Genomic DNA, 25,118 nt, shown 5'->3' with positions numbered 1-25,118 from the left:
TTTTATACAATTATTTCAGAAAATAGGTGAAGAGAAAATACTTTCCAACTCGTTTTATTAGGCTAGCATTACCCTAACTCCAAAACCAGATGAAGACATTACAAGAAAGGAAAATTACAGAACAATATCTCACATGAAAGTAATGCAAAAATTGGCTGGGAGCGGCGGCTCCCAGCACTTTGGGAGGCCGAGGCGGGCAGATCTTGAGGTGAGGAGACCGAGACCGTCCTGGCTAACATAGTGAAACCCCGTCTCTACCAAAAAAAAAATACAAAAAAATTAGCCGGGTGTGGTGGCGGGCGCCTGTAGCCCCAGCTACTCGGGAGGCTGAGGCAGGAGAATGGCGTGAACCCGGGAGGCGGGGCTTGCAGTGAGCCGAGATCAGGCCACAGCATTCCAGCCTGGGCAACAGAGCGAGACTCCGTCTCAAAAAAAAAAAAAAAAGGCAAAAATCCTCAACAAAATATTAGCAAATAGAATCCACCAATGTATAAAAAGAATTATACAACATAATCAAATGGCATTTTTTCAAGGTATGCAAAGCTGGTTCAACATTCAGGATCCAATTAATGTAATCCATCACATCAACAAGCTAAAAAAGAAAAATACATCAATAGACACAGAAAAAGTACTTGACGAAATTCATTGCACATTCATGATAAAAACTCCCAGTAAATTAGGAAGAGAAGGGGAACTTCCTGAACTTGATAAGGAACAGCTATATAAAACCTACAATGAACATCATACATAACGGTGAGAAACTAAAAACTTTCCCCTAAGATCAGTAATAAGGTTAGGATATCCCTTCTCATACAGGAGAAAATGGAGATAAGTTTTTAGATATAGCATCAAAAACACAATGTAAAAAATAAAAAAACTGATAAATTAGACTTTATTTAAATTAAAAATTTATCATCTGTGAAAAACCCTGCTAATAAAAATGAAGAAACATGCCATAGACTAGGAGAAAGTACATACATATATCTGATAAAGAACTAAATTGTACATAGGACCCTTAAAACTCAATAAGAAAACAAACAGCCAAATTTTTAAAAGGGCAAAACATCCACATAGATATTTCACCAAAAAAGATATAAAGATGCTCAATATCACATTAGGGGGTTGTAAATTAAAACAATAATGAGCTACCACTACATATATATTTGAGTGGCTACAATCCAAAAAAACTAACAATACTAAATGCTGGCAAGAATGAGAAACAGGAATGCTCACTCATTGCTAATGGAATGCAAAATATTACAACCACTTTGGAAGACAGTTGGTAGTTTCGTAAAAGTCTAGGGATACTCTTACTGTATGATCCAAAAATCAGGCTCCTAGATATTGACTCAAATGAGTTGAAAACTTATGTCCACACAAAAACCTGCACATGAATGTTTATAACCATTTTATTCAAAATTACAAAAAATTTGAAGCAGCCAAGATGTCCTTCAATAAGTGAATATATAAGCAAACTGTGGTACACTCATCTAATGGAATATTATTCAGTGACAAAAATAAATGAGCTGTCAAGCCATGAAAAAACATAGAGGAGGCTTAAGTGCATATCGTTTAGTAAAAGGAGCCAGTCTCAGAAGGCTACACATATTGTATGACTCCAACTATATGACAATGTGGAAAAGACGAAACTAAAAGACAATAAAAATAAAAATATCAGTGACTATCAAGGGTACAAGAGAAAGAAGAAATGATGAATAGGTGGTCCACAGGCGATATTTAGGACAGTGAAACTATTAATTTTTTGCTGTATAAAACTGTAATGGTAGAAACATGCCATTATGCATTTGTTAAAATACAAAGAACTATATAACACAAAGAATGGAACTTAATGTAAGCTATGGATTTTAATTAATAATAATGTATCACCATTGGTTCACCAATTGTAACAAATATACCACATTAATGCAAAATATTAATAATAGGGGCCACTGTGCACAGAAAGTAGAGAGATGAAGGGATTTTATGGATCTCTTGGTACTATATGCTCAATTTTTCTGTAAATCTAAAACTGTACTAGAAAATTCTGTTAATCAATTTTCTAAACCTACAGCACTATTTCAGAAGAAAAAATAATTTTTCTCTATCAACTGAGATATAGTCTTCTTTCAAAGGCAAATATTACTGGACATTTTCCCCCCTTGAGTATGATAAATAGAAGGTTAAATGCAACTTGTATAATACATTCAAAGTTTAAATAGAATAAAAATATTTCTTAAATCAAATATGGACCATATTTAACTTTTTTTTCCTTTCTGTTTCTACTATAAAAACCTCAGAGTCAAAAGGACCTTAGAGGTAACTAGTCCTAGTTTTGATCTGAATTTCCTTTACATTTTCAATAAATCTGATTATTCAGCTTTGTTACCTATTTTTTTCTATTTTTTAACTTTCTTTTCCTAGTTCTAGTTTCCCCTACTCCCTTGACTGGCTACAATAGTAAAATAAAGTATATCTTTATTTTACTATTGTAGTTATTGAATATGGTTTTATTATCCCTTTTGGTTTTTAAAAGCACACCCATACACACATGAAATACTCTGAAAGATTCACAAATTGAGATTTATTTTTTGTGGGGGACTTTGCACTCGCACATTTTTGTAGATCAATGGCCTTAATGGTGTGGAAGAGATCGATCTAATATAAACTCCCAGTGTAATTTCCAGTCTAAGATTGGATTTTTCTGAGCAGTTTTTAATAGCTTCTACAAGCAAACCTATTGTATAGACAAAAACAATGTTTCTTTAGTGATAACGAATATTAAATAATTTATTCTTCCCCTTCATTGTTCTCTTAGAAAATTAAGTATTCCTCATTATAAACAACCTTCAGTAAAACATAGCTCTGGTCTACATGACCATAAACATAGTTAAAGAACTATGGAATATAGATCACTTATTAAAAGTTAAGATTCAAAGAGACTAGAAAATGAGATTTTAAAAAAGGAACAAGTTGAAAGGTCTTTGGGATCTATAGTCTCCTAAGGAAATGTAGTCAATTATAAATAAGGGAATTGTTTTCTGGAAATTATTAATTCTCTTTAAACTTGTTATTTTGAAATACTTATACTTACTGATTTACTGAACTTGAAAATATTCCATTTGTCTTTGGGTCAAAATTAGTGAAAGTAGGAACATTTCCATTTAATTTTAAAAATTTGCCAAAACTTAAAAAAAGTATCAGGTTTTAGTTATTCTAAAATGAGGACCATCACCTAAATGCAGTAATATAATTTTGTAGGAAAAAGATACAACATTTCAGATTAGGAAAAGTAAAAGTAGATAACCATAAACTATTCAGAAGTGGAATTGAACAAACTTCTCAAAACTAGACTTAGTAAAGGTTCTTCTACATTGCAAAGTTTATTTGGAAAGCTACAACTTTGTATTGATTTTAATTATAACATTTCATCTTAAAAATTAAAATACTAGAAGCTAAAGTTGTAATGTAGGGTTTCTCAACCATGGCAGTACATGTACTGACATTTTGGGTTGAAAATTCTTTGTTGCAGGGACTGTCCTGTGTACTGAAAGATTTTTTGCAGTATCCCCGGTAGATGCCCTCATAGTCATGAAAAACAAGAATGTCTCCAGACATCCAAATGTCCCCAGGGGAAGTAAAATAGCCCCAAATTAAGAGCCACTGTTGTTAATGTATAAATCCATTTTAAGTTGTCATAGAGCTAGTATACATCCTTTTTCTCATAAGTAATCTAATTAAAAGAAAGGGAGATAGAAAATGATGGAACTCACATGTATAAAAGAGAGCTTAAGAGCAAGTAAAGGTGCACTAGAGAAAGAGACAAACTGAAAATTCTTGACAGATATCCAAGAAAAATGTAAATTTTTCAGTTAAGTCCAAGACCATGTGATAGAGTAATAGTGCTATCTCTGAGTAAAAGTTGTACTTTTCATGGTCCATCAGAAAGAAAACATTGTTAACTGCCAAAAAAGAATTTATTAAAAATGCCATGTTAAAGTCATTCAAAAAAAATTAAAATAAATGAAATCTTACTTTTTTCTGTAGTGCTCCCTGGCAATCTTTGGTCCTGATCTTTAGGAAGTACATTTGCTTTACTACTTGACTCAACCACAGATTGTTTTACTGATAAAGATAAAAGTTCCATAGCATTGTAAGAATCATACAAATCCCAGGCAGTGGACATTATGCCTAGATAAAGAGACAGAAAGGTAAAAATTGTTTTAAACCAAATTCCAACATTTTAGCTTTATACAAAACTACTCACAGAAAAAGCTAAGATAAGAATATCTACTGTTGCCTGATGCAGTTGCCCGTGCCAGCTACTTGGTCCACCTGAGGCAGGAGGATCACTTGAGGCCAGGAGTTAGAGGCAGTAGTGTGCTATGATGACACCTGAGAATAGCCACTGCACTCTAGCCTAGACAACATGGTAAGACCCTCTCTTTAAAGAAATTAAAAATTAAAAAAGAATCTACTGTTTATTTTTAAAAACACTATTGTTTTACAATATAACAGGAAGTGGATAGAAATGACAAAGAAATACATCATGAGGATACCTCAAGAGATCCTTAGTCATCACACTATTAGTATCTACAAACATTTTAATGCTTTAAGGATAACTCCAAATTATCTTCACAATATTTTCTGACCATCACACCTCCCTTCCCTCTATCCCACACCTGTACAGCATAATCTCATTGGTCTGTCATTGTAGGACTGCCTTGGTGATATGCATCTGGACAAATATGTTATAAAAAAACTTTTATGTTCCTTTACTTATGATTAATACATAATATATTGTCAACAGATATTTGCAAGCATCTGATTCCATTTTTATCAAGTAAAATTTCCTATACACTTATTATGTGAAAAGATTGTCCCTGCTGGGAAAATTGATAGGCTCTGATCTCAAGAAGCTTGTATAATAGTATGTTTATTATCGTCTCTTTTAAAATTATAGTTTAGGTTAAATTTATTCAAATCATCAAAAATATAACAATGGTTTGCAAACAAATATTGGCAGTGTTATTTATCTTTAAATAATAACTTAAAAACTCCAAGTCTCTTTCACTGCTGATTTATGTTTATGCAGCAATTATTTTATCAGCGATCATATAACAATATATTTGTACATGCTAAATTTACCAATTTTTCAGTTAAAGGATAGTGATTTAATACATAATTTTTTTCCTTAAAAATCAAAACAGAATGTGGATCTAATAAATGCAGCCTCTTAATTGCTACAACTATTATTTTCCTAATACAAAATGGAGGAGCTCTAGTAAAGCAGTGTTTTCAATGGGTAATAATCGAGTTTTTTGTTTGTTCGTTTTGTTTCGTTTTTTTAAGAGTTTTGCTCTGTTGCCCAGGCTGGAGTGCAGTGGTACAATCTCAGCTCATTGCAACCTATGTGTCCCGGGTTCAAGTGATTCTCCTGCCTCAGCCTCCCCAAGTAGCTGGGATTACAGGCACCCACACCATGCCTGGCTAATTTTTGTATTTTTAGTAGAGATGGGGTTCACCATGTTGGCCAGGCTGGTCTTGATCTCCTGACCTTAAGTGATCCACCTGCCTTGGCCTCCCAAAGTGCTGGGATTACAAGTGTGAGCCACCATGCCCGGCCTCAATGGGTAAGAATGTTAACTCAAATTTCTTAATGATATTCATATCTTAATGAACTCATCATAAGGCCATCTAACAAAGTCATGCACAGAATACGTAGTATATTTTGCTCAATTGAAAAAAGTACATTTTCCATGTTCATGAAGAGAACTTAGAAATTACATCTTTGAAAACTGAATTACTCAACTTTCTTTTTCTTTCATTTAACTGAAAGTTTAGTAAGTTTAGCATATAGGAACATACTGTTACATGGTCATTAATAATTGTTACATAAATAAATATGCCTATTATAAATAAGCAATACAATATGTTTGGATAATTAAAAGTTGACTCTTATTTGTAAATAACAAATTACTGCTCATTTTAGTTTGGGTACTATAGTTACCTTTGTTCATCTGAACAAGTTTAATTAACCTAAGAAAAAAACTTTCAAACCTGTCAAATTGTATACATTAATAAGTGCAGTTTTGTATATAATTCTAACTCAATAAAGCTGTTAAAAAATAAAGTCTCAAAATTCATGCCCTACTGTTATGTAAAAGATGGGTAATAATGAATGATTGTGACTTCTCAATTTTGTAATTATATGCTATTAAAGAAAGCTTATTTTAAATGGTATCAGAAAAGAAGCATTCCAAACTGTGCCTTTTTTTTAAAGCATTTCTCAGTGTAATACATGTTTAAATAGTTGTTAAAAGGCAAAGAAACGCAGGTGTCAACAGATGGAGATTGGCTAGCAAGAGGTAATGCAGAGGTGATATGGGCAGTTCAGTGTTTACAGCCTCTGCTATAAAAGAAAAAAACATTTAAAAGAGCAAGGTAGGCCAGGCGCGGTGGCTCATGCCTGTAATCCCAGCACTTTGGGAGGCTGAGGCAGGCAGATCATGAGGTCAAGAGATCGAGACCATCCTGGCCAGCCAACATGGTGAAACCCTGTATCTACTAAAAATAGCTGTGCATGGTGGCGGACACTTATAGACCCAGCTACTCTGGAGGCTGAGGCAGGAGAATCGCTTGAACCCAGAAGGCGACAGTTGCAGTGAGCCGAGATCGTACCACTGCACTCCAGCCTGGGCAACAAAGCGAGACTCTGTCTCAAAAAAGAGCAAGGTAATGATCAACCCAAAAGTTAGGTGAGTGGATACCTCTGTTAGAGGTGGCTAGAAGAAAGAGGGTTGTGATAGGACAGTGTACAGGGGGCTTCTAATCAACTGGGGATGTTCTATTTCTTATCCTGGCTGGTAAGTACATGGTATTGATTTTTTCTTTACACTACACATGTATGTGTTGTATGCTCTTCTGTTTGCAGTACATATTTCATAATAAAGTTGTTAAATAATGAAAGACAGTTTACACTAAAGAATTTAGATGCAAATTAAGTAAATATTAAGATTTTATGGATGCCAGCCATGGTGGCTCACACCTGTAATCCCAGCACTTTGGGAGGACGAGGCAGGCAGATCACTTGAAGTCAGGAGTTTGAGACCAGCCTGGCCAACATGATGAAACCCCATCTCTACTAAAAATGCAAAAATTAGCCCGGCGTGGTGGCACGTGCCTGTAATCGCAGCTACTTGGGAGGCTGAGGCACGAGAATCACTTGAACCTGGGAGGCAGAGGTTGCAGTGAGACAAGATTGCACCATTGCCCTTCAACCTGGGTGTCAGAGCAAGACTCCATCTCAAAACAACAACAACAAAAAGATTTTATGGATCAATAAAAGTGTACCTTTTCCCTGCCTGGTTTTGGATGAAACTGGAAGAGATACAAGAATCAGAGAAATGGAGGTCAAAATATTACCTTTATTACTGATAAGTCTAATTGAAAAATGTAGCCTTAAATCTGCAACTAAATGGACTTGCTAATTCTTCCTTCCAGAATATAGGGAAGAACTACTAACCAGTAACTGTCACAGCTAGACAAGCACAGACTTCCTCCACAGGGGTAAGAACAGCCCAGATTGCATGCTTTCTGCAAGTGAACAGACTTAACAAAAAGTGCCTCAGCCAGAAATGACTGAGCTTCATTCCTTCTCCTAAATTCTCTTATCAAATTAGTCACTTCTCTTTTCCTGGGAATGAGTAAATAATGTACAGAGAGACGCCAAAAGTGTTAATTTAGCAGAAGTTATTTCTGTAAAGTTTCACAAAAAGGGAGGAGTAAGTTTTCCCTGACAGTATACATATAGTCACTTATGATAAAGGTGGCATTTCAAATAATTGAGCTTCAACTTAACTATGGAGGCCTATTGAAAAGGAAAGCAGGAACTGGATTAAGAATGGTAAACGTGGTGTGGTGGCTCATGCCTCATCCCAGCACTTTGGGAGGCTGAGGCCAGTGGATCACTTGAGGTCAGGAGTTTGAGACCAGCCTGGCCAAAATGGTGAAACCCTGTCTCTAGTAAAAATACAAAAATAAGCCGGGTTGTGATGGCAGGCACTTGTAATCCCAGCTACTTGGGAGGGTGAGGCAGGAGAATCACTCGAACCCAGGAGGCAATGGTTGCAGTGAGCTGAGATTGCACCATGGCACTCCAGCCTGGGCGACAGAATGAGACTGTCTCCTAAAAAAAGAAAAAAAAAAGAATGGTAAATGCAAGCTAGATGCAGAAAAGAATTCAGAACGATAATGTACCTAAGTATTCTGTCCTCAGGTTAAAGAGATTGTATAATGTCAGCAAGCATCTAGGTTATGGTAGTGATCAATATGTCAATCTCAAGTTTTAATGTAGATAGGTTGCCTTCTATGTTTGGTGAACAGCTGAAATTCTAGGCTATCCAGTCATTATCCTGCTGGGAACTACTATCACCTCACTCCTATGTCAGACCTCCTGTTCAATGTATTTTATTGTCTTCTTCTTTTTTTGTTTCACAGTGGTTTTGGTTGAGCACATCCTTGACTTCTTGAAAAAATATACAGGAGGGGTAAATTATTTTGATACTTTGCATATATGAAAATGTCTTTATTCTACCATCAGACTTGACGTTTGGTTGGATGTAGTATGTAGACTGGAAATTATTTACCTTCTAAATTTTGAAGGCAGTTGTATTAGTCCATTTTCATGCGGCTATGAAGACATACCCAAGGGTAATTATAAATTAAAATTAAAAATTACCAAGGGTAATTTATAAATTATATTATAAATTTATAAATTAATTATAAATTAAAATTAAAAATTACCAAGGGTAATTTATAAAGAATTTTAATTGACTCACAGTTCCACATGGCAAGGGAGGCTTCACAGTCATGGTGGAAGGTATGTCTTACATGGCACTAGGTGAGAAAAGCGAGTGACGAGCGAAGGGGGAAGCCCCTTATAAAACCATCAGATCTCATGAGAACTCACTCACTATCAAGAACAACAAGAAGGTAACCACCCCCGTGATTCAATTATCTCCACCTCTTCCCTCTCACAACATGTAGGAATTATGGGGATTAAAATTCAAGATGAGATTTGGGTGGGAACACAGCCAAGCATATCAGCAGTGTTCCATTTCATTCTTGTTTCCAACCAGTCTGATGTCTTGTTCTCCACACTGACCTATTTATTTTTCTCTCTGGTAGTTTGTGGACATTTTCTGTCCCCCACATTTTAAAATTTCATTTATTGGTAATATGCTGGCACTTGTTGTTCCCCTTCAATCTTCCAACTTTTGACTTTCAAGTCTGAGAGGTTTTACTGAATTATCTCCTCCCCTCCATTTTCTATTTTAGGAACCATTATTGACTATTGAACTTTCTGGATTGGTCCTCTAATTTTATTGTTTCTCTTAGATTTTCCATCTCTTTGTTTTTCTTCTCTACTTCTTGGAATTTTTTTTTGTTATCTTCCAAACATTTTATTAAGCTATCAAGATCCTTTTATTCTTTGGATTTTTTTTTTTAAAGAACATTCTGTTCTTGTTCCATGAATGCAACAGATTCTGACAGCGTTTGCTCAGTTTTAGGAGCATTTCTGTGGAGCGACACGTTGTCAGAACTACCTACTCTGCCATTTTTGTTGCATCATCCTGGAACTATTTTTTTTAGTTGATGCTCCTGAGGTAGCTAAGTAGACACTAATGTCACCTACAAATAATGACTATTTGGTTTTGAATCCTTATAAATATTAATATCTTATATCTGTTGCTGTCTTACTGCAATAGTTGGAACTGCCAAAACAAACTTGAAGAGTTACTGTGATAAGTGACACTATGTTCTGGTTCTTATATTTAATGGATCATAGCAATTATTATCTCTAGTGGTTCACCTGCAAGCAAAAATTTTGCTTTTTATTTTAAATATTTTATCAAGAAGATCCATACCATTCCTGTACAGATAATTTCATCAGGAATGAAGTCTGAATTGCATCAACTGCTCTTTTTGGCATTTACCATTCTTGTTTTACATTAAAACTATAAATATGATTTTGTAATGATGAATCATAGGTTTCCTGATATTTACTAATCTTTATACTCCTAGAATAAGTTGTTGCTATAGGGATTCCTAATGCCTTGAGACTTCAAATTTAGTACTACTATATTTTTAATTTTTCCACATATCTATGAGATTAGTCTATATTTTCTTTGTAATGTTTTGTTAACCTTGTTTTAAAAACTAGTAAATATCCTCATGTTTTATATAACTTGGAGCAATTTAAATAACATGGTGTGATGGTTAACTTTATATGTCAACCTGACTGGGCACAGGATGCCTAGCTAGCTGGTTAAACGTTGTATCTGGGTGTATCTGTGAAGGTATATTCACAAGAGATTAACATTTGAATTGGTGGACTGAGTAAAGCAGATGGCTCTCTCCAATGTGGTGGGCATCATCCAATACACTGAGGGCTGAATAGAATTAGAAGGTGGAGGAAGGTTGAATTCACTCTGCCTGATTACTTCAGTAGGGGCGTCAATCCCCTGCCCTCAGTGCTCCTGGTTCTCAGGTGTTCAGAGGTAGACTGGAATCGATACTGTTGGTTCTTCAACTCTCAGGGCTTCAAACTACCACATCAGCTTTCCTGTGTCCCCAGTTTACACATGGCAGATCATGGTACTTCTCAGCCTCCATAATTACATAAGCCAATGCCCTGTAATACATCGCTTTATAAATAAATACTAGATATAAACTATAAATTGGCCAGGCGCAGTGGCTCATGCCTGTAATCCCAGCACTTTGGGAGGCCGAGGTGGGCAGATCATGAGGTCAGGAGATCAAGACCATCCTGGCCAACACAGTGAAATACCGTCTCTACTAAAAATACAAAAATTAGCTGGGTGTGGTGGCGCACCTGTAGTCCCAGATACTTGGGAGGCTGAGGCAGGAGAATCACTTGAACCAAGGAGGCGGAGGTTGCAGTGAGCTGAGATTGTACCACTGCACTCCAGCCTGGCGACAGAGCGAGACTCTGTCTCAAAATAAATAAATAAATAAATCCTAGATATGAATATATATATACATATTCTATTGGTTCTGTTTTTCTGAAGAATCCTAATACACATGAATATTATAAAGTATTCTCACATTTACAGAATAAACCTCTAAAGTAATTTGACCTTGATCTAGGCCATTTTAAAGGGGTATTTTTGGTAAAATTTTCCCATTTCTTTGAGTTAATGTGTAATTCTATTACTTCTTGGGAAGCTTTGATAATTTTGAGTTCCATAAAGAATCATTCTTTTTTTTATTTTCAAATATTTTAGCATAAAGTCACATACAGTAATCCATTTAAAATATTTAAACCCTTTACTTTTGGAAAAAAATATGAATAGGTTTCCTAATATGAATTGGAAACCTAAAGTTACATACAGTAATCCATTTAAAAATATTTAAACTCTTTACTACATATTAATATTTGGAAAAAATATGAATAGGTTTCTTAATATGAATTGGTTAAGGACTAGAAAAAGTTACTAAATATCATCTAGGAATTCACTTTTCTGGGTCCATCCAAGTTTGCACCAATTAAGAAACTGACAAAGAATAAAACAGAGATCAAAATTACCTTTATTACTGATAATGTTTAGATTGGCTGATACAGTTTAGATGTGCAGCAACAATGAGCTTGATAACCACAGGCCTAACAATGTTGAGTCCTCCCCCTATAAAATTTATAGCATGGAGAAACCAAACAGAATTTGTATTCCTTTCTGCCAGCAGGCTACCAGAAGAGGGAAAGCAGGGGAATAACCGTACATCCCCATATAAGGTTATTTACCAATCAAGTAAGTCATACCTCCACTCCTAAGTAGGAATGAGTGAGAGAACAGAAAGAGATGGAGATAAAGATATCCACTCATGTTCTTCCACATAAAAGAAAACATTAGGAGTAAGGAATAAATGCTTTCACCAATAAGATATATGTATGTTCTTTGATTAAAAGCAATGGTTAATTTTTTTGCTAGGGGTTTGTTCTGTTAATCTTTTGTAAAAACTAGCTCATAGTTTTGCTGCATAATAAAGGCAATTAAGAATAAAACCAGCCGTGGCCAGGCGCGGTGGCTCATGCCTGGAATCCCAGCACTTTGGGAGGTCGAGATGGGAGGATCACCTGAGGTCAGGAGTTCAAGACCAGCCTTCAACATGGTGAAACCCCATCTCTACTAAAAATACAAAAATTAGCTGGCCATGGTGGCGGGCACCTGTAATCCCAGCTACTCGGGAGGCTGAGGCAGGAGAATTGCTTGAACCCGGGAGGTGGAGGTTGCAGTGAGCCAAGATTGCGCCATTGCACTCCAGCCTGGGTGACAAGAGCGAAACTGTGTCTCAAAAAAAAAAAAAAAAAGAAAAAGAATATAATTGGCTGGGCACAGTGGCTCATGCCTGTAATCCCAGCACTTTGGGAGGCTGAAGTGGGCGGATCACCTGAGTTCAGGAGTTCAAGACCATCCTGGCCAACATGGTGAAAATCCATCTCTATAAAAATACAAAAATTCGCCAGACATGATGGCAGGTGCCTGTAATCCCAGCTGCTTGGGAGGCTGAGGGGGAGAATCGCTTGAACCCAGGAGGCAGAGGTTGCAGTGAGCCGAGATTGTGCTATTGCATTCCAGCCTGGGTGACAAGGTGAGACTCTGCCTCAAAAAAAAAAAAAAAAAAAAAAAAGGAAGAATATAACTTCGCTTGTAATTACTTCTTTGGCTACACCCTACAGATTTTGGCTATGCAATGTGCTCAGGGTTGTTAATTTGTACACAGTGAGAGGTGGTAAGTATAGTAGTTAAGTGCACAAGCTCTAGAACCAGAACAGTTAGCAAACTTCTCTTTGCCTGTTTCCTCATCTATAAAATGGGGAAGCATAATAGTATCTACCTCATAGGGTTGCTGTAAAAATTAAACCAGTTAATATATGTGAAGGACATAGTGTCTGACACATTTAAAATGTTAATAGTTATGGCTGATATTCTTTGTGACATAGTAAATAATCAGTTTATATAAACATTTAAAGAGTATAAAGTTCTATGATATAGTATGCGTAAAAATCAAGATGAATAATTATGTTATTCAAATCTATATATTTATTACTTAACATGTCAAATTCTGAAAGCTATAGAACACAGTGTCCAAGTACTGTTGTGGTTTGGCCAAATTATTTTTATTTTTGCTTTATATATTTCAATATTCACTTGTTGATTGACAGACTCAAAGAACGTATATTAGAACATTATAGTTTATCAAGCAGAATGAAAGAAATTACCTTTATCTTCCATTATGATTTTATCACATTGAACATCTTTATTCTTTGGTGCTCCATTGAAAGTCTGCATCATCCTTTCAACATATAGGTCGTTGCCTAATCTGTTTCTACAAAGGACTTCATAATTCTTGTTTCTCTGACTGTAAAAAATAAAGTGTATCCAACTCATTAATAAGAATCATCACCACACATATAATCTCTTTATATTATTCTTTTCCTTAAAATTACTTTCATTAATGTGGCTTGCACCAAAAAGTGAAGTGAGAGTTCAAAAAAAGCCTTAGGAAAAGACTGCACTAAATGACCTCCAGAGGACTCTTTTATACTGTGTCTATTTCCCAACATCCCTACTACTTTCGGTACCTTATCAATAACATGCTAGTGCTAACTCCACGTAGGTTTTAGTTCTGAATATTTTTAAATTTTCCATTACTTCTTTGATGACCCATGAGGAATTTAGAAATGTGCTTTTGTACTTCCAAATGTGTATGTAAATGTGTCTGTTTTAGTTGAGATTTATGTTATTAATTTTTAACTTTTCGCATTGTGGCCAGAAATTTTCATTTGTGTAATTCTATTCTGAAATTTTTGAGACCTTGCTTCATAGCCTTATGAATAATTTTTTTAATAAATTTATTTATTTATTTATTTATTTTTATTTTATTATTATTATTATTATTATTATACTTTAGGTTTTATGGTACATGTGCGCAATGTGCAGGTAAGTCACATATGTATACATGTGCCATGCTGGTGTGCTGCACCCACTAACTCGTCATCTAGCATTAGGTATATCTCCCAACGCTATCCCTCCCCCCTCCCCCCACCCCACAACAGTCCCCGAAGTGTGATGTTCCCCTTCCTGTGTCCATGTGTTCTCATTGTTCAATTCCCACCTATGAGTGAGAATATGCGGTGTTTGGTTTTTTGTTTTTGCGATAGTTTACTGAGAATGATGATTTCCAATTTCATCCATGTCCCTACAAAGGACATGAACTCATCATTTTTTATGGCTGCATAGTATTCCATGGTGTATATGTGCCACATTTTCTTAATCCAGTCTATCATTGTTGGACATTGGGGTTGGTTCCAAGTCTTTGCTATTGTGAATAATGCCGCAATAAACATACGTGTGCATGTGTCTTTATAGCAGCATGATTTATAGTCCCTTGGGTATATACCCAGCAATGGGATGGCTGGGTCGAATGGAATTTCTAGTTCTAGATCCCTGAGGAATCGCCACACTGACTTCCACAAGGGTTGAACTAGTTTACAGTCCCACCAACAGTGTAAAAGTGTTCCTATTTCTCCACATCCTCTCCAGCACCTGCTGTTTCCTGACTTTTAATGATCGCCATTCTAACTGGTGTGAGATGGTATCTCATTGTGGTTTTGATTTGCATTTCTCTGATGGCCAGTGATGGTGAGCATTTTTTCACGTGTTTTTTGGCTGCATAAATGTCTTCTTTTGAGAAGTGTCTGTTCATGTCCTTTGCCCACTTTTTGATGGGGTTGTTTGTTTTTTTCTTGTAAATTTGTTGGAGTTCATTGTAGATTCTGGATATTAGCCCTTTGTCAGATGAGTAGGTTGTGAAAATTTTCTCCCATTTTGTAGGTTGCCTGTTCACTCTGATGGTAGTTTCTTTTGCTGTGCAGAAGCTCTTTAGTTGAATTAGATCCCATTTGTCAATTTTGGCTTTTGTTGCCATTGCTTTTGGTGTTTTAGACATGAAGTCCTTGCCCGTGCCTATGTCCTGAATGGTAATGCCTAGGTTTTCTTCTAGGGTTTTTACGGTTTTAGGTCTAATGTTTAAGTCTTTAATCCATCTTGAATTGATTTTTGTATAAGGTGTAAGGAAGGGATCCAGTTTCAGCTTTCTACATATGGCTAGCCAGTTTTCCCAGCACCATTTATTAAATAGGGAATCCTTTCCCCATTGCTTGTTTTTCTCAGGTTTGTCAAAGATCAGATAGTTGTACATATGTGGCATTATTTCTGACGGCTCTGTTCTATTCCATTGATCTATATCTCTGTTTTGGTACCAGTACCATGCTGTTTTGGTTACTGTAGCCTTGTAGTATAGTTTGAAGTCAGGTAGTGTGATGCCTCCAGCTTTGTTCTTTTGGCTTAGGATCGACTTGGCGATGCGGGCTCTTTTTTGGTTCCATATGAACTTTAAAGTAGTTTTTTCCAATTCTGTGAAGAAAGTCATTGGTAGCTTGATGGGGATGGCATTGAATCTGTAAATTACCTTGGGAAGGATGGCCATTTTCAAGATATTGATTCTTCCTACCCATGAGCATGGAATGTTCTTCCATTTGTTTGTATCCTCTTTTATTTCCTTGAGCAGTGGTTTGTAGTTCTCCTTGAAGAGGTCCTTCACATCCCTTATAAGTTGGATTCCTAGGTATTTTATTCTCTTTGAAGCAATTGTGAATGGGAGTTCACTCATGATTTGGTTCTCTGTTTGTCTGTTATTGGTGTATAAGAATGCTTGTGATTTTTGTACATTGATTTTGTATCCTGAGACTTTGCTGAAGTTGCTTATCAGCTTAAGGAGATTTTGGGCTGAGACAATGGGGTTTTCTAGATATACAATCATGTCATCTGCAAACAGGGACAATTTGACTTCCTCTTTTCCTAATTGAATACCCTTTATTTCCTTCTCCTGCCTAATTGCCCTGGCCAGAACTTCCAACACTATGTTGAATAGGAGTGGTGAGAGAGGGCATCCCTGTCTTGTGCCAGTTTTCAAAGGGAATGCTTCCAGTTTTTTCCCATTCAGTATGATATTGGCTGTGGGTTTGTCATAGATAGCTCTTATTATTTTGAGATACGTCCCATCAATACCTAATTTATTGAGAATTTTTAGCATGAAGGGTTGTTGAATTTTGTCAAAGGCCTTTTCTGCATCTATTGAGATAATCATGTGGTTTTTGTCTTTGGTTCTATTTATATGCTGGATTACATTTATTGATTTGCGTATATTGAACCAGCCTTGCATCCCAGGGATGAAGCCCACTTGATCATGGTGGATAAGCTTTTTGATGTGCTGCTGGATTCTGTTTGCCAGTATTTTATTGAGGATTTTTGCATCAATGTTCATCAAGGATATTGGTCTAAAATTATCTTTTTTTGTTGTGTCTCTGCCAGGCTTTGGTATCAGGATGATGCTGGCCTCATAAAATGAGTTAGGGAGGATTCCCTCTTTTTCTATTGATTGGAATAGTTTCAGAAGGAATGGTACCAGCTCCTCCTTGTACCTCTGGTAGAATTCGGCTGTGAACCCATCTGGTCCTGGACTTTTTTTGGTTGGTAAGCTATTGATTATTGCCACAATTTCAGCTCCTGTTATTGGTCTATTCAGAGATTTAACTTCTTCCTGGTTTAGTCTTGGGAGGGTGTATGTGTTGAGGAATTTATCCATTTCTTCTAGATTTTCTAGTTTATTTGCATAGAGGTGTTTGTAGTATTCTCTGATGGTAGTTTGTATTTCTGTGGGATCGGTGGTGATATCCCCTTTATCATTTTTTATTGCATCTATTTGATTCTTCTCTCTTTTTTTCTTTATTAATCTTGCTAGCGGTCTATCAATTTTGTTGATCCTTTCAAAAAACCAGCTCCTGGATTCATTAATTTTTTGAAGGGTTTTTTGTGTCTCTATTTCCTTCAGTTCTGCTCTGATTTTAGTTATTTCTTGCCTTCTGCTAGCTTTTGAATGTGTTTGCTCTTGCTTTTCTAGTTCTTTTAATTGTGATGTTAGGGTGTCAATTTTGGATCTTTCCTGCTTTCTCTTGTGGGCATTTAGTGCTATAAATTTCCCTCTACACACTGCTTTGAATGCATCCCAGAGATTCTGGTATGTTGTGTCTTTGTTCTCGTTGGTTTCAAAGAACATCTTTATTTCTGCCTTCATTTTGTTATGTACCCAGTAGTCATTCAGGAGCAGGTTGTTCAGTTTCCATGTAGTTGAGCGGTTTTGAGTGAGATTCTTAATCCTGAGTTCTAGCTTGATTGCACTGTGATCTGAGAGATAGTTTGTTATAATTTCTGTTCTTTTACATTTATTGAGGAGAGCTTTACTTCCAAGTATGTGGTCAATTTTGGAATAGGTGTGGTGTGGTGCTGAAAAAAATGTATATTAATTTTTTATAAATGCTGCATGTGTGCTGAAAGAGAATGTGTTCTCTAATTGTTGAGTACAGAAGTCTGTATCTGACCATTAAGTTTTTATTCAAATTTTCTATATCCATACTAATGTGTTCTCTGGTTGACCTACCAACAATTAAGAGAGGTGTGTTTAAATCTCCTGCTTTAACAGGATATGTATCAAGTTTCCAATTTTTGCTTCACATATTTTCAGGTTATTTTATTTATTTATTTATTTATTGAGACAGAGTCTTGCTCTGTCACCCAGGCTGCAGTGCAGTGGCGCGACCTCAGCTCACTGCAACCTCCGCCTCTCAGGTTCAAGTGATTCTCCTGCCTCGGCCTCCCGAGAAGCTGGTACTACTGGCATAAGCCACCACGCCCAGCTAATTTTTGTATTTTTAGTAGACACAAGGTTTTACCATTTTGACCAGGCTGCTCATGAACTCCTGACCTCAGGTGATCCACCCACCTCATCCTCCCAAAGTGCTGGGATTACAGGCGTGAGCCACCGTGTCTGGCCCATGTTATTTTATTAGGAATATTCAAGTTCAGGATAACTATACCTTCCTATCATTATGAAGTACACTTTATCCCTAATAATGCTGTCAGTTTAATTGTTCCTCTGCAGGTGACATGTTTTTTAAAAATATTTTTTCTATTTTTACTTTTTAATGAAATTACTTTTATATTCCAATGCTCTTATTTATCTATTTATTTATTTATACATAATAATAATAAGAGATGTGGTCTCACTGTGTTGCCCAGGGTAATCTCCACTCACTGCAACCTTCCTCTCCTGGAGAAGCAATTCTCATGCCTCAGCCTCCCGAGTAGCTGGGATTATAGGTGCCCGCCACCATGCCCAGCTAATTTTTGTATTTTTAATAAAGACAAGGTTTCACCATGTTGGCCAGGCTGGTCTCAAACTCCTGACCTCAAGTGATCCGCCCGCCTCAGCCTCCCAAAGTGCTGGGATTATAGGCATGAGCTACCACACCCGGCCTGACAGTTTCTTAATGTTAATCATGTTTTAACTCTGTCTCTTATTTGTTTAAACATTTCACACATATTTTATATTCTATATCTGATAATATAATTATCTATAGTTTTCAGGATCTATACCAAATTCAACCTGAGGGAATTCTTCTCCTTCTCCTTCTCCCTCTCCTTCTCCCTCTCCTTCTCCTTCTCCTTCTCCTTCTCCCTCCTCTCCCTCCTCTTCTTCTTCTTCTTCATCTTCTTCTTCCTTTTTTTTTTTTTTTTTTTAAAGACATGGTCACATGGTCTCTCTAGGTTGACCAGGCTGGAATGCAATGGCGTGAACACAGCTCACTGCAGCCACAGCTTCCCGTGATCAATCAAGTGATTCTCCTACCTCAGCCTCCCGAGCAGCTGGGACTACAGGTATGTACCACCATGCCCGGCTAATCAACAAAGAAAAAAAAAAATTGTAGAGATAGGGCTCTCGCCATGTTGCAGGCTGGTCTCAAACTCCTGGGCTCAAGTCATCCTCCTGCCTTGGCCTCCCAGAGTGCTGAGATTACAGGCATGAGCCACCACACCCAGCTGATTTGAGGGAATCTTAAGAGCCAAAATGGTGGTATGCTTTGCTCCAGAGATTTGTATTTGCTTCTGACAGTAGGGAGTTGACTCTACTGGCCTAGGATCAGTTGAGATAATCGAGCTCCTTTTGAGAGTTTTGGCTTAACACAGGAATCTCTCTTTCAGCTCTTTCAGTGTAAGTGTTGGGAGAACCCAAGACTCATCACTGGTCTCCAGATCCATATGTTAATATTAGCATTTCTTCCCAGCATTTCTCCCTTTCTGATTTCAAAGCAATTATCTATCCCTTTCTTTTTTCTCTCTTTCCCTTTTTTTTTTTTTTTTTTTTTGGTCCTAGGAACGTTCCCTTCCTTCTTATGAGCTTTTAAAGGTACACTATTCATGATCTAATATGTACTATGTTTTATAGTCCAAACCATATTATAATATTTTATATTTTGAGAAGGAATAATACCCTAAAATTATTTTAGTGGAGTTTTTAGTACCATAAATCCTATTCAAATAATACTTTAGGTAAAATAATCAGAATAACTATTAATAATCTATTTATAGTAGCTATATTAATTTTAGACAGAAGAGAGCAGAACAAGAAAAATTATCAGGGATAAAGAGGGATAGTACAAAATAATAAAGGGGTCAATTCTTCATGAAAACGTAACAATCCTTAAATGTGTATCTGCCTAACAACAAACTGTCAAAATACTTGAGACCAAAACTAACTCTATTTATATTCATTAATAAAGAGAAATGGAAAACTTCTCTAATATAGTAAATTCATTTATTTACCTATATTTTGCCTTCCTAAGTTTTAAATATTAGGTTGGTGCAAAAGTAATTGCAGTTTTGGCTATTACTATAAAAATGTCAGTTCTTTCTTTTTAAATTGGAAATGATCTATATATGTATAAAAGTAAAAATAATTAAAACCTATTTAGAGACTTGGAAGCTTATTTTGTTATTTGGCTTAGAAGTTCGCCTAATTATTTAAAATATGGTAAAGCTATGGCCTCTTCCTCTAGAAAAATTTACACACAACAAAAACATGAACATAAATGTTCACATGGCACTTATATAACTTTGTATATAATTTTGTAGGGAATATACAGTCTCCCCCCAAACCCCATAGTGTATACCCCAGAATCCCCAAGGACCCTTCACAGAAACAAGGATAAGAACCCTTGGCTTAGCATTTCAATTACAGAAACAATGTAGACAACTGAACCATACATACGTTACTTTCTCAGCTTCTTCAGATTCTACAGAGAGCATGACTGTGGGCAAGTCAAAAAATCTCAGTGTTTCTGTCTCTGTGAGTATTATCTCTATATTCTTCTCCAGGTCTTCTTTTGTTACAATTTTTTCAGGTGCTGCCCTTATAACTTGCAAATCTAAAATACACGACTTAATTAAAATCATTTACTAATTGCTATTTTTAATTTACATTTTTCCTTCTAGTCACCAAAATACCATAATGGGTAATATATTGCAGGTGGTTTATATAGTCAAGGAACAGGCCAGGTTGTGAGATGTAGTATATTCAATCTTTCTGAAGCCAAATTGGGTCTTGTAGGCCATAAACAGCCTTCCTTGCTGACATAACAAGCCTACCCCAGTCTAACACCTATAGTCATAACTCTAAGGGTATTCCATTATAACTATCCCACAATATTAATTGGGAACTGGGGTTAGTGACTGTTGGTACTACTCAAGAATATGGAGGCAAGTATATTTAGGGGGTATAATAAGCAACACTTCTTTGAGCCGTGAAGTTAACTTCTAATTCGTTGCTTTAGCAAACTTTTATCCTTCCTTTGCCCTCCTTATTAGCTGTCTTTTAATTTAGATGTCATTCCACCTCTAATCATCTTCACCAGGGGTAAAGGCTCTACTATATTAGTCCTGGTTGACTATAGAAATAAAATTGGAACCAATGTCTATGCAAATAATAGAGTGAAAATAATTGGTCATAAACCTTTAGGACAGTCAGAACTTGATCCAAAGTCCTTGGAAAATTCCATTGAGAATTGAGTTTCACAGCTGGGAGAGTTTGGAATTGGTTATGTGGGTAACAGCCATGAGAAAGTATATAAGTGAGAGTTCAATGTTTTTTTATCAGCAACAGGGTATACAGCAGACATTCATGAGCCTTTGGGATAGGTAAAGCTTGGACAGCTTTAGGAAAACTTAAAAACGTCTCAGTCTCCTCTTAAAAAGGTTCGGAGCTCAGAAAAACACCTTCCTTATAATCTAAAAAAAATACAAGTTATTAATTCCAAAAATCAATCATCAACATTTTTAATGGCTAAATAAATTATGACATACCATCTATGACTATTAAATAGTAAGTAATGTAATAATAAAAATTTTTGAAAATATGTTCTAAAATGTTAAATGACAGAGCAGCCCAGAACATGATCTGCACTATGGTAATAAGAATGTAAAATATTATGCAGATAAACAAGGTCAGGAAACAGAAATTTTTAAGTTGCAAATCTTCTTTAGTTTTGGGTGATTCTTCTTTTTTAAAAATATTCTTTAATGTTTTTCTATTTGTGTAATAAATTTTAAAAATAAGTAAAAGATTTTATTTATATAAGTAAATTTGACTAAGACAGACAAAATGAGTAAAGAAGTAAATGAGTTATTCACAAGAACAAAATTTGAGGTATATGTAGTCCAAACTTTTTGTCAATGAAGAAAATAAAAAACAGAGGTTAAGTGAAAAGTCCACACAGGAATACTAACAATTTTAATACTAGCGATTTAAGCTCTTGATTCTCTGAGGTTTCTTATTGTTAGACCACCAGATCTTCCTTTGCAATTTAGTTATATAAACTTCAAAGTAGCATTGTGGCACAGACATGCTAATTATAAAAATAAATGACACGGTTGGGAAAAGTAATAGTCTAGTCAACCTTCTTGATGGCAGAGGAACTACCATTCATAGACAAAGCCCTAGGATGGCAAATAGGATTTTTGCCTGGAGTTCTGTATCACCCATTTCCTAAATGTTGCTTGAATTTAATATATGTTCAGAAACTACCCCCAAACCACACTCTTTACCTATAGAATCTGTCTATTTCATGGGTCAGATCCCCTAACTTTAGACTGGCTGTACCACAGATTTTGAGTACACCTCTCTCTCCACCTAGAAAAGAATCACAATTCTATCAATCTGTTTTGCCTGCTTCTCTTGACTGCCAATGATGGAGGGAACATCTACACTCCTGATGGTTCTTCCCAGAGGAGGGAGCTCTAGCCTAGTATGACAATCATGGCTCCTCTCCACACCTTTACTCATGAATCCCCTTGAGAGGGTTAGGAGAGTCCTGAAGTGGTCTAGAACCTTTCATGAATAGGTGGGTAAGTCTGTCAAATTTGAGGGTTTAACAGGGGACTTTTATCCATAATGTGATATTTTGGCTCCAATTCATCATATTTACCCTTATCATATTTTTCAATTAATTCAGAACAGGGTGAGGAAAAGGGATGCAATTGTTTGGCTATTCTCAGAGACCCCAGTAGAGAACAACCTATGAAGCCTTCCTTGGCCTCTACTTTAGCTTCAATGGGCCCAATAAAATTACAGCATAATTGAGTCACAAAAGCAGTTTATTCTTCCTCCCTTCTCCTAACTTGTCAAAGGTATCTATTAGTGACTTATTTATTAACTGAGAGCATCCAGAGACAACCTGTGCATGAGATGCTGTTTGGCCCCTACCTTGCAATTAAAACCACAAACTTTTCTAAGCACAAAACTCCTTCTGGTTATATGGTAAAGCAATGGTTCTCAAACTTTACCCTGCAACAGAGTCACCCAAGGGCTTAGCAATAATTGCTTGGACTTACCTCTAGACTTTTTTTCAACATTTGGTAAACTTTGTATTTTAGAATAGTTTTAGGTATACAGAAGAGTTGTAAGAATAATTAGAGTTTCTGTATACCGTATATCCAGTTTTCCCTATTGTTAACATTACTTTGGTAGATTTAGTACAACTACAATATTGCTATTTTATTGTCATATAAAGTCCATATTTTATTCTAATTTCCTTAAATTTAACTAACATCATTTTTCTCTTCCAGGATCTCATCCAAGACACCACATTACATTTAGTCATCATGCCTCCTTAGGGCTCTCTACACTGTGACAGTTTCTCAGAATTTCCTTGTTTTTGATGACTTTGAGATTTTTGAAAAGTAGTAGTCATGTATTTTGTAGAATGTCCTTCAATTTGTGATTTTCTGATATTAAACAAGTGTTATGGGTTTCTGGGAGGAAGACTACAGAGGTAAAGTGTCATTCTCATCATATATCAAAGATACATGCTAACATCATAACATCATTGATGGTGTTAATCTTGACCACCTGTCAATATCCTCTGCTTTAAAGTTATTTCCCCCCTCTCTCCTTTACATATTGTACTGTTTAGAAGAAAGTCAACATGCAAAGCCCATACTTGTAGAATGGGAAGTTAAGACCCACCTTCTTGAGGGAAGAATATCTATATAATTATTTGGAATTCTTGTGTAAAAAGATTTGTCTATTCTCTCCTCTTCATTTATTCAATATTAGTTTGTGTTACTATGAACTCATGGGTATTTATTTTATAATTTGGGTTATAATCCAATTCTACACTATTTATTTTGTTGTTGAAATTGTTCTACCTTTTGCCATTGTGAGCTCTATCTGTTGGCTGCTAGGTTCCTCTCAAATACCCCTTTTTGTTGTTTGTTTATTGTAGAGTTTTGTTCTATTTTGTTTTGTTTGAGCACTTCTTTACTTTCTGGCTCATCTTGTATCCCTGCACCAACTCTAGAATCAGGCATTTCTTCAAAGAGCCCTAGTTACTTTTATTAGAGAATGGAATTAGAAACCAAAATCTGAGCACTGAGAGTGCTTGCTGCTTCTGGGGTGTCATTGCTTCTAGGCCTTCTTAGTGGACAGAGCTAAGAAATATTTGTATGTATACTAACTTGTATATACAAACATATCTATACATCTATGTTCATCTATATCTCTATTGAGCTAAACATGAGTTTATATTAATGTTTTTGATACTGGTTCAATACCACATGAATAATTCTAGCTTCCCTTCTTGCTTTCTGTAATCTCCCACTCCAACAATGGTGAGTTCCTACCATCTGCCCTCCAATTACTTACATGTTCAATCCCAGTATGCATGTACAATGACACAGAATTATTAACCCATACCCCCATGGGAAATGACTATAAACTAGAGTGTTTATTTGCAGTTCCTTTTGTCTTTAATCTTATAGCCTCTACTCATTTTCAATATTATTTAGGTATATACCCTTTCCTCCCACTCCTTCTGGAGGGTTATATTATACATTTGTAAGGCAGTTTGATTCTTTTGTTACAATCTGTATTCCATTGTAGGATCCTCCTATTTCTTAATTGTGATTTTAAAAAAACCTCCCAAATTTTAAGCCTCACTTTTTGTGCTGTAATATTCTATGGGTTTTAGTAAAGGCATGGTGCTATGTATCCACCATTACAGTATCTATACAGAATAGTTTTATCGTCCTAAAAATATTCATTATGCTTCACCTATTCAATTCTCCCTTCTCTTCAAGGCCCTGCTAGCAACCATTGATTTGTTTTCTGTTTCTATAGTTTTGCCTTTCTCTAGACTGTCATATAAGTAGAATCAGACAGGATATAGTCTTTTCAGACTGGTTTATTTGACTTAGCAATAAGTATTTAAGATTCATCAATCTTGTTGCATGGATTCATAGCTCATTTTTTTATTGCTGAATAATATTCCATTATATGGACATACTATTGTTTATCTATTCACCACTTAAAAGACATCTTGGTTGCTTCTAGTCTTTTGCATTGATGATTAAGCTGCTAGAAACATTTGAGTGCAGATTTTTGTGTGAAGATAAATTTTCAGTTCATTTGGGTAAATACCAAGGAACACAACTGCTTGATGATATGGTAAGAGTATGTTTAGTTTTATGAGAAATTGCCAAACTATATTCCAAACTGGATGTACCATTGTGCATCCCCACCAGCAAGGAATGAGAGTTTCTGTTTCTCCACATCTTTGCCAGCAATTGGTATTATCAGGTTTTTTT

General features: G+C 35.9%; 1 protein-coding gene across 1 annotated transcript in view; it reads right to left on the bottom strand.

Moving 5' to 3' along the window:
- Window positions 1-25,118, bottom strand: part of DNAI4 (dynein axonemal intermediate chain 4) — a 113,731-nt gene that overhangs the window by 43,704 nt on the left and 44,909 nt on the right. Inside the window, 3 exon segments of the mRNA XM_054483768.2 lie at window positions 4,033-4,188; window positions 13,301-13,440; window positions 20,248-20,404. Coding sequence (XP_054339743.1) covers window positions 4,033-4,188; window positions 13,301-13,440; window positions 20,248-20,404 — 453 coding nt within the window.

The sequence above is a fragment of the Pongo pygmaeus genome, chromosome 1 (assembly GCF_028885625.2).
Source record: "Pongo pygmaeus isolate AG05252 chromosome 1, NHGRI_mPonPyg2-v2.0_pri, whole genome shotgun sequence".
In the NCBI taxonomy this organism is placed as follows: domain Eukaryota; kingdom Metazoa; phylum Chordata; class Mammalia; order Primates; family Hominidae; genus Pongo; species Pongo pygmaeus.
Note: the sequence above shows the minus strand (reverse complement) of the source record. Positions and strands in the feature narration are given on the sequence as shown.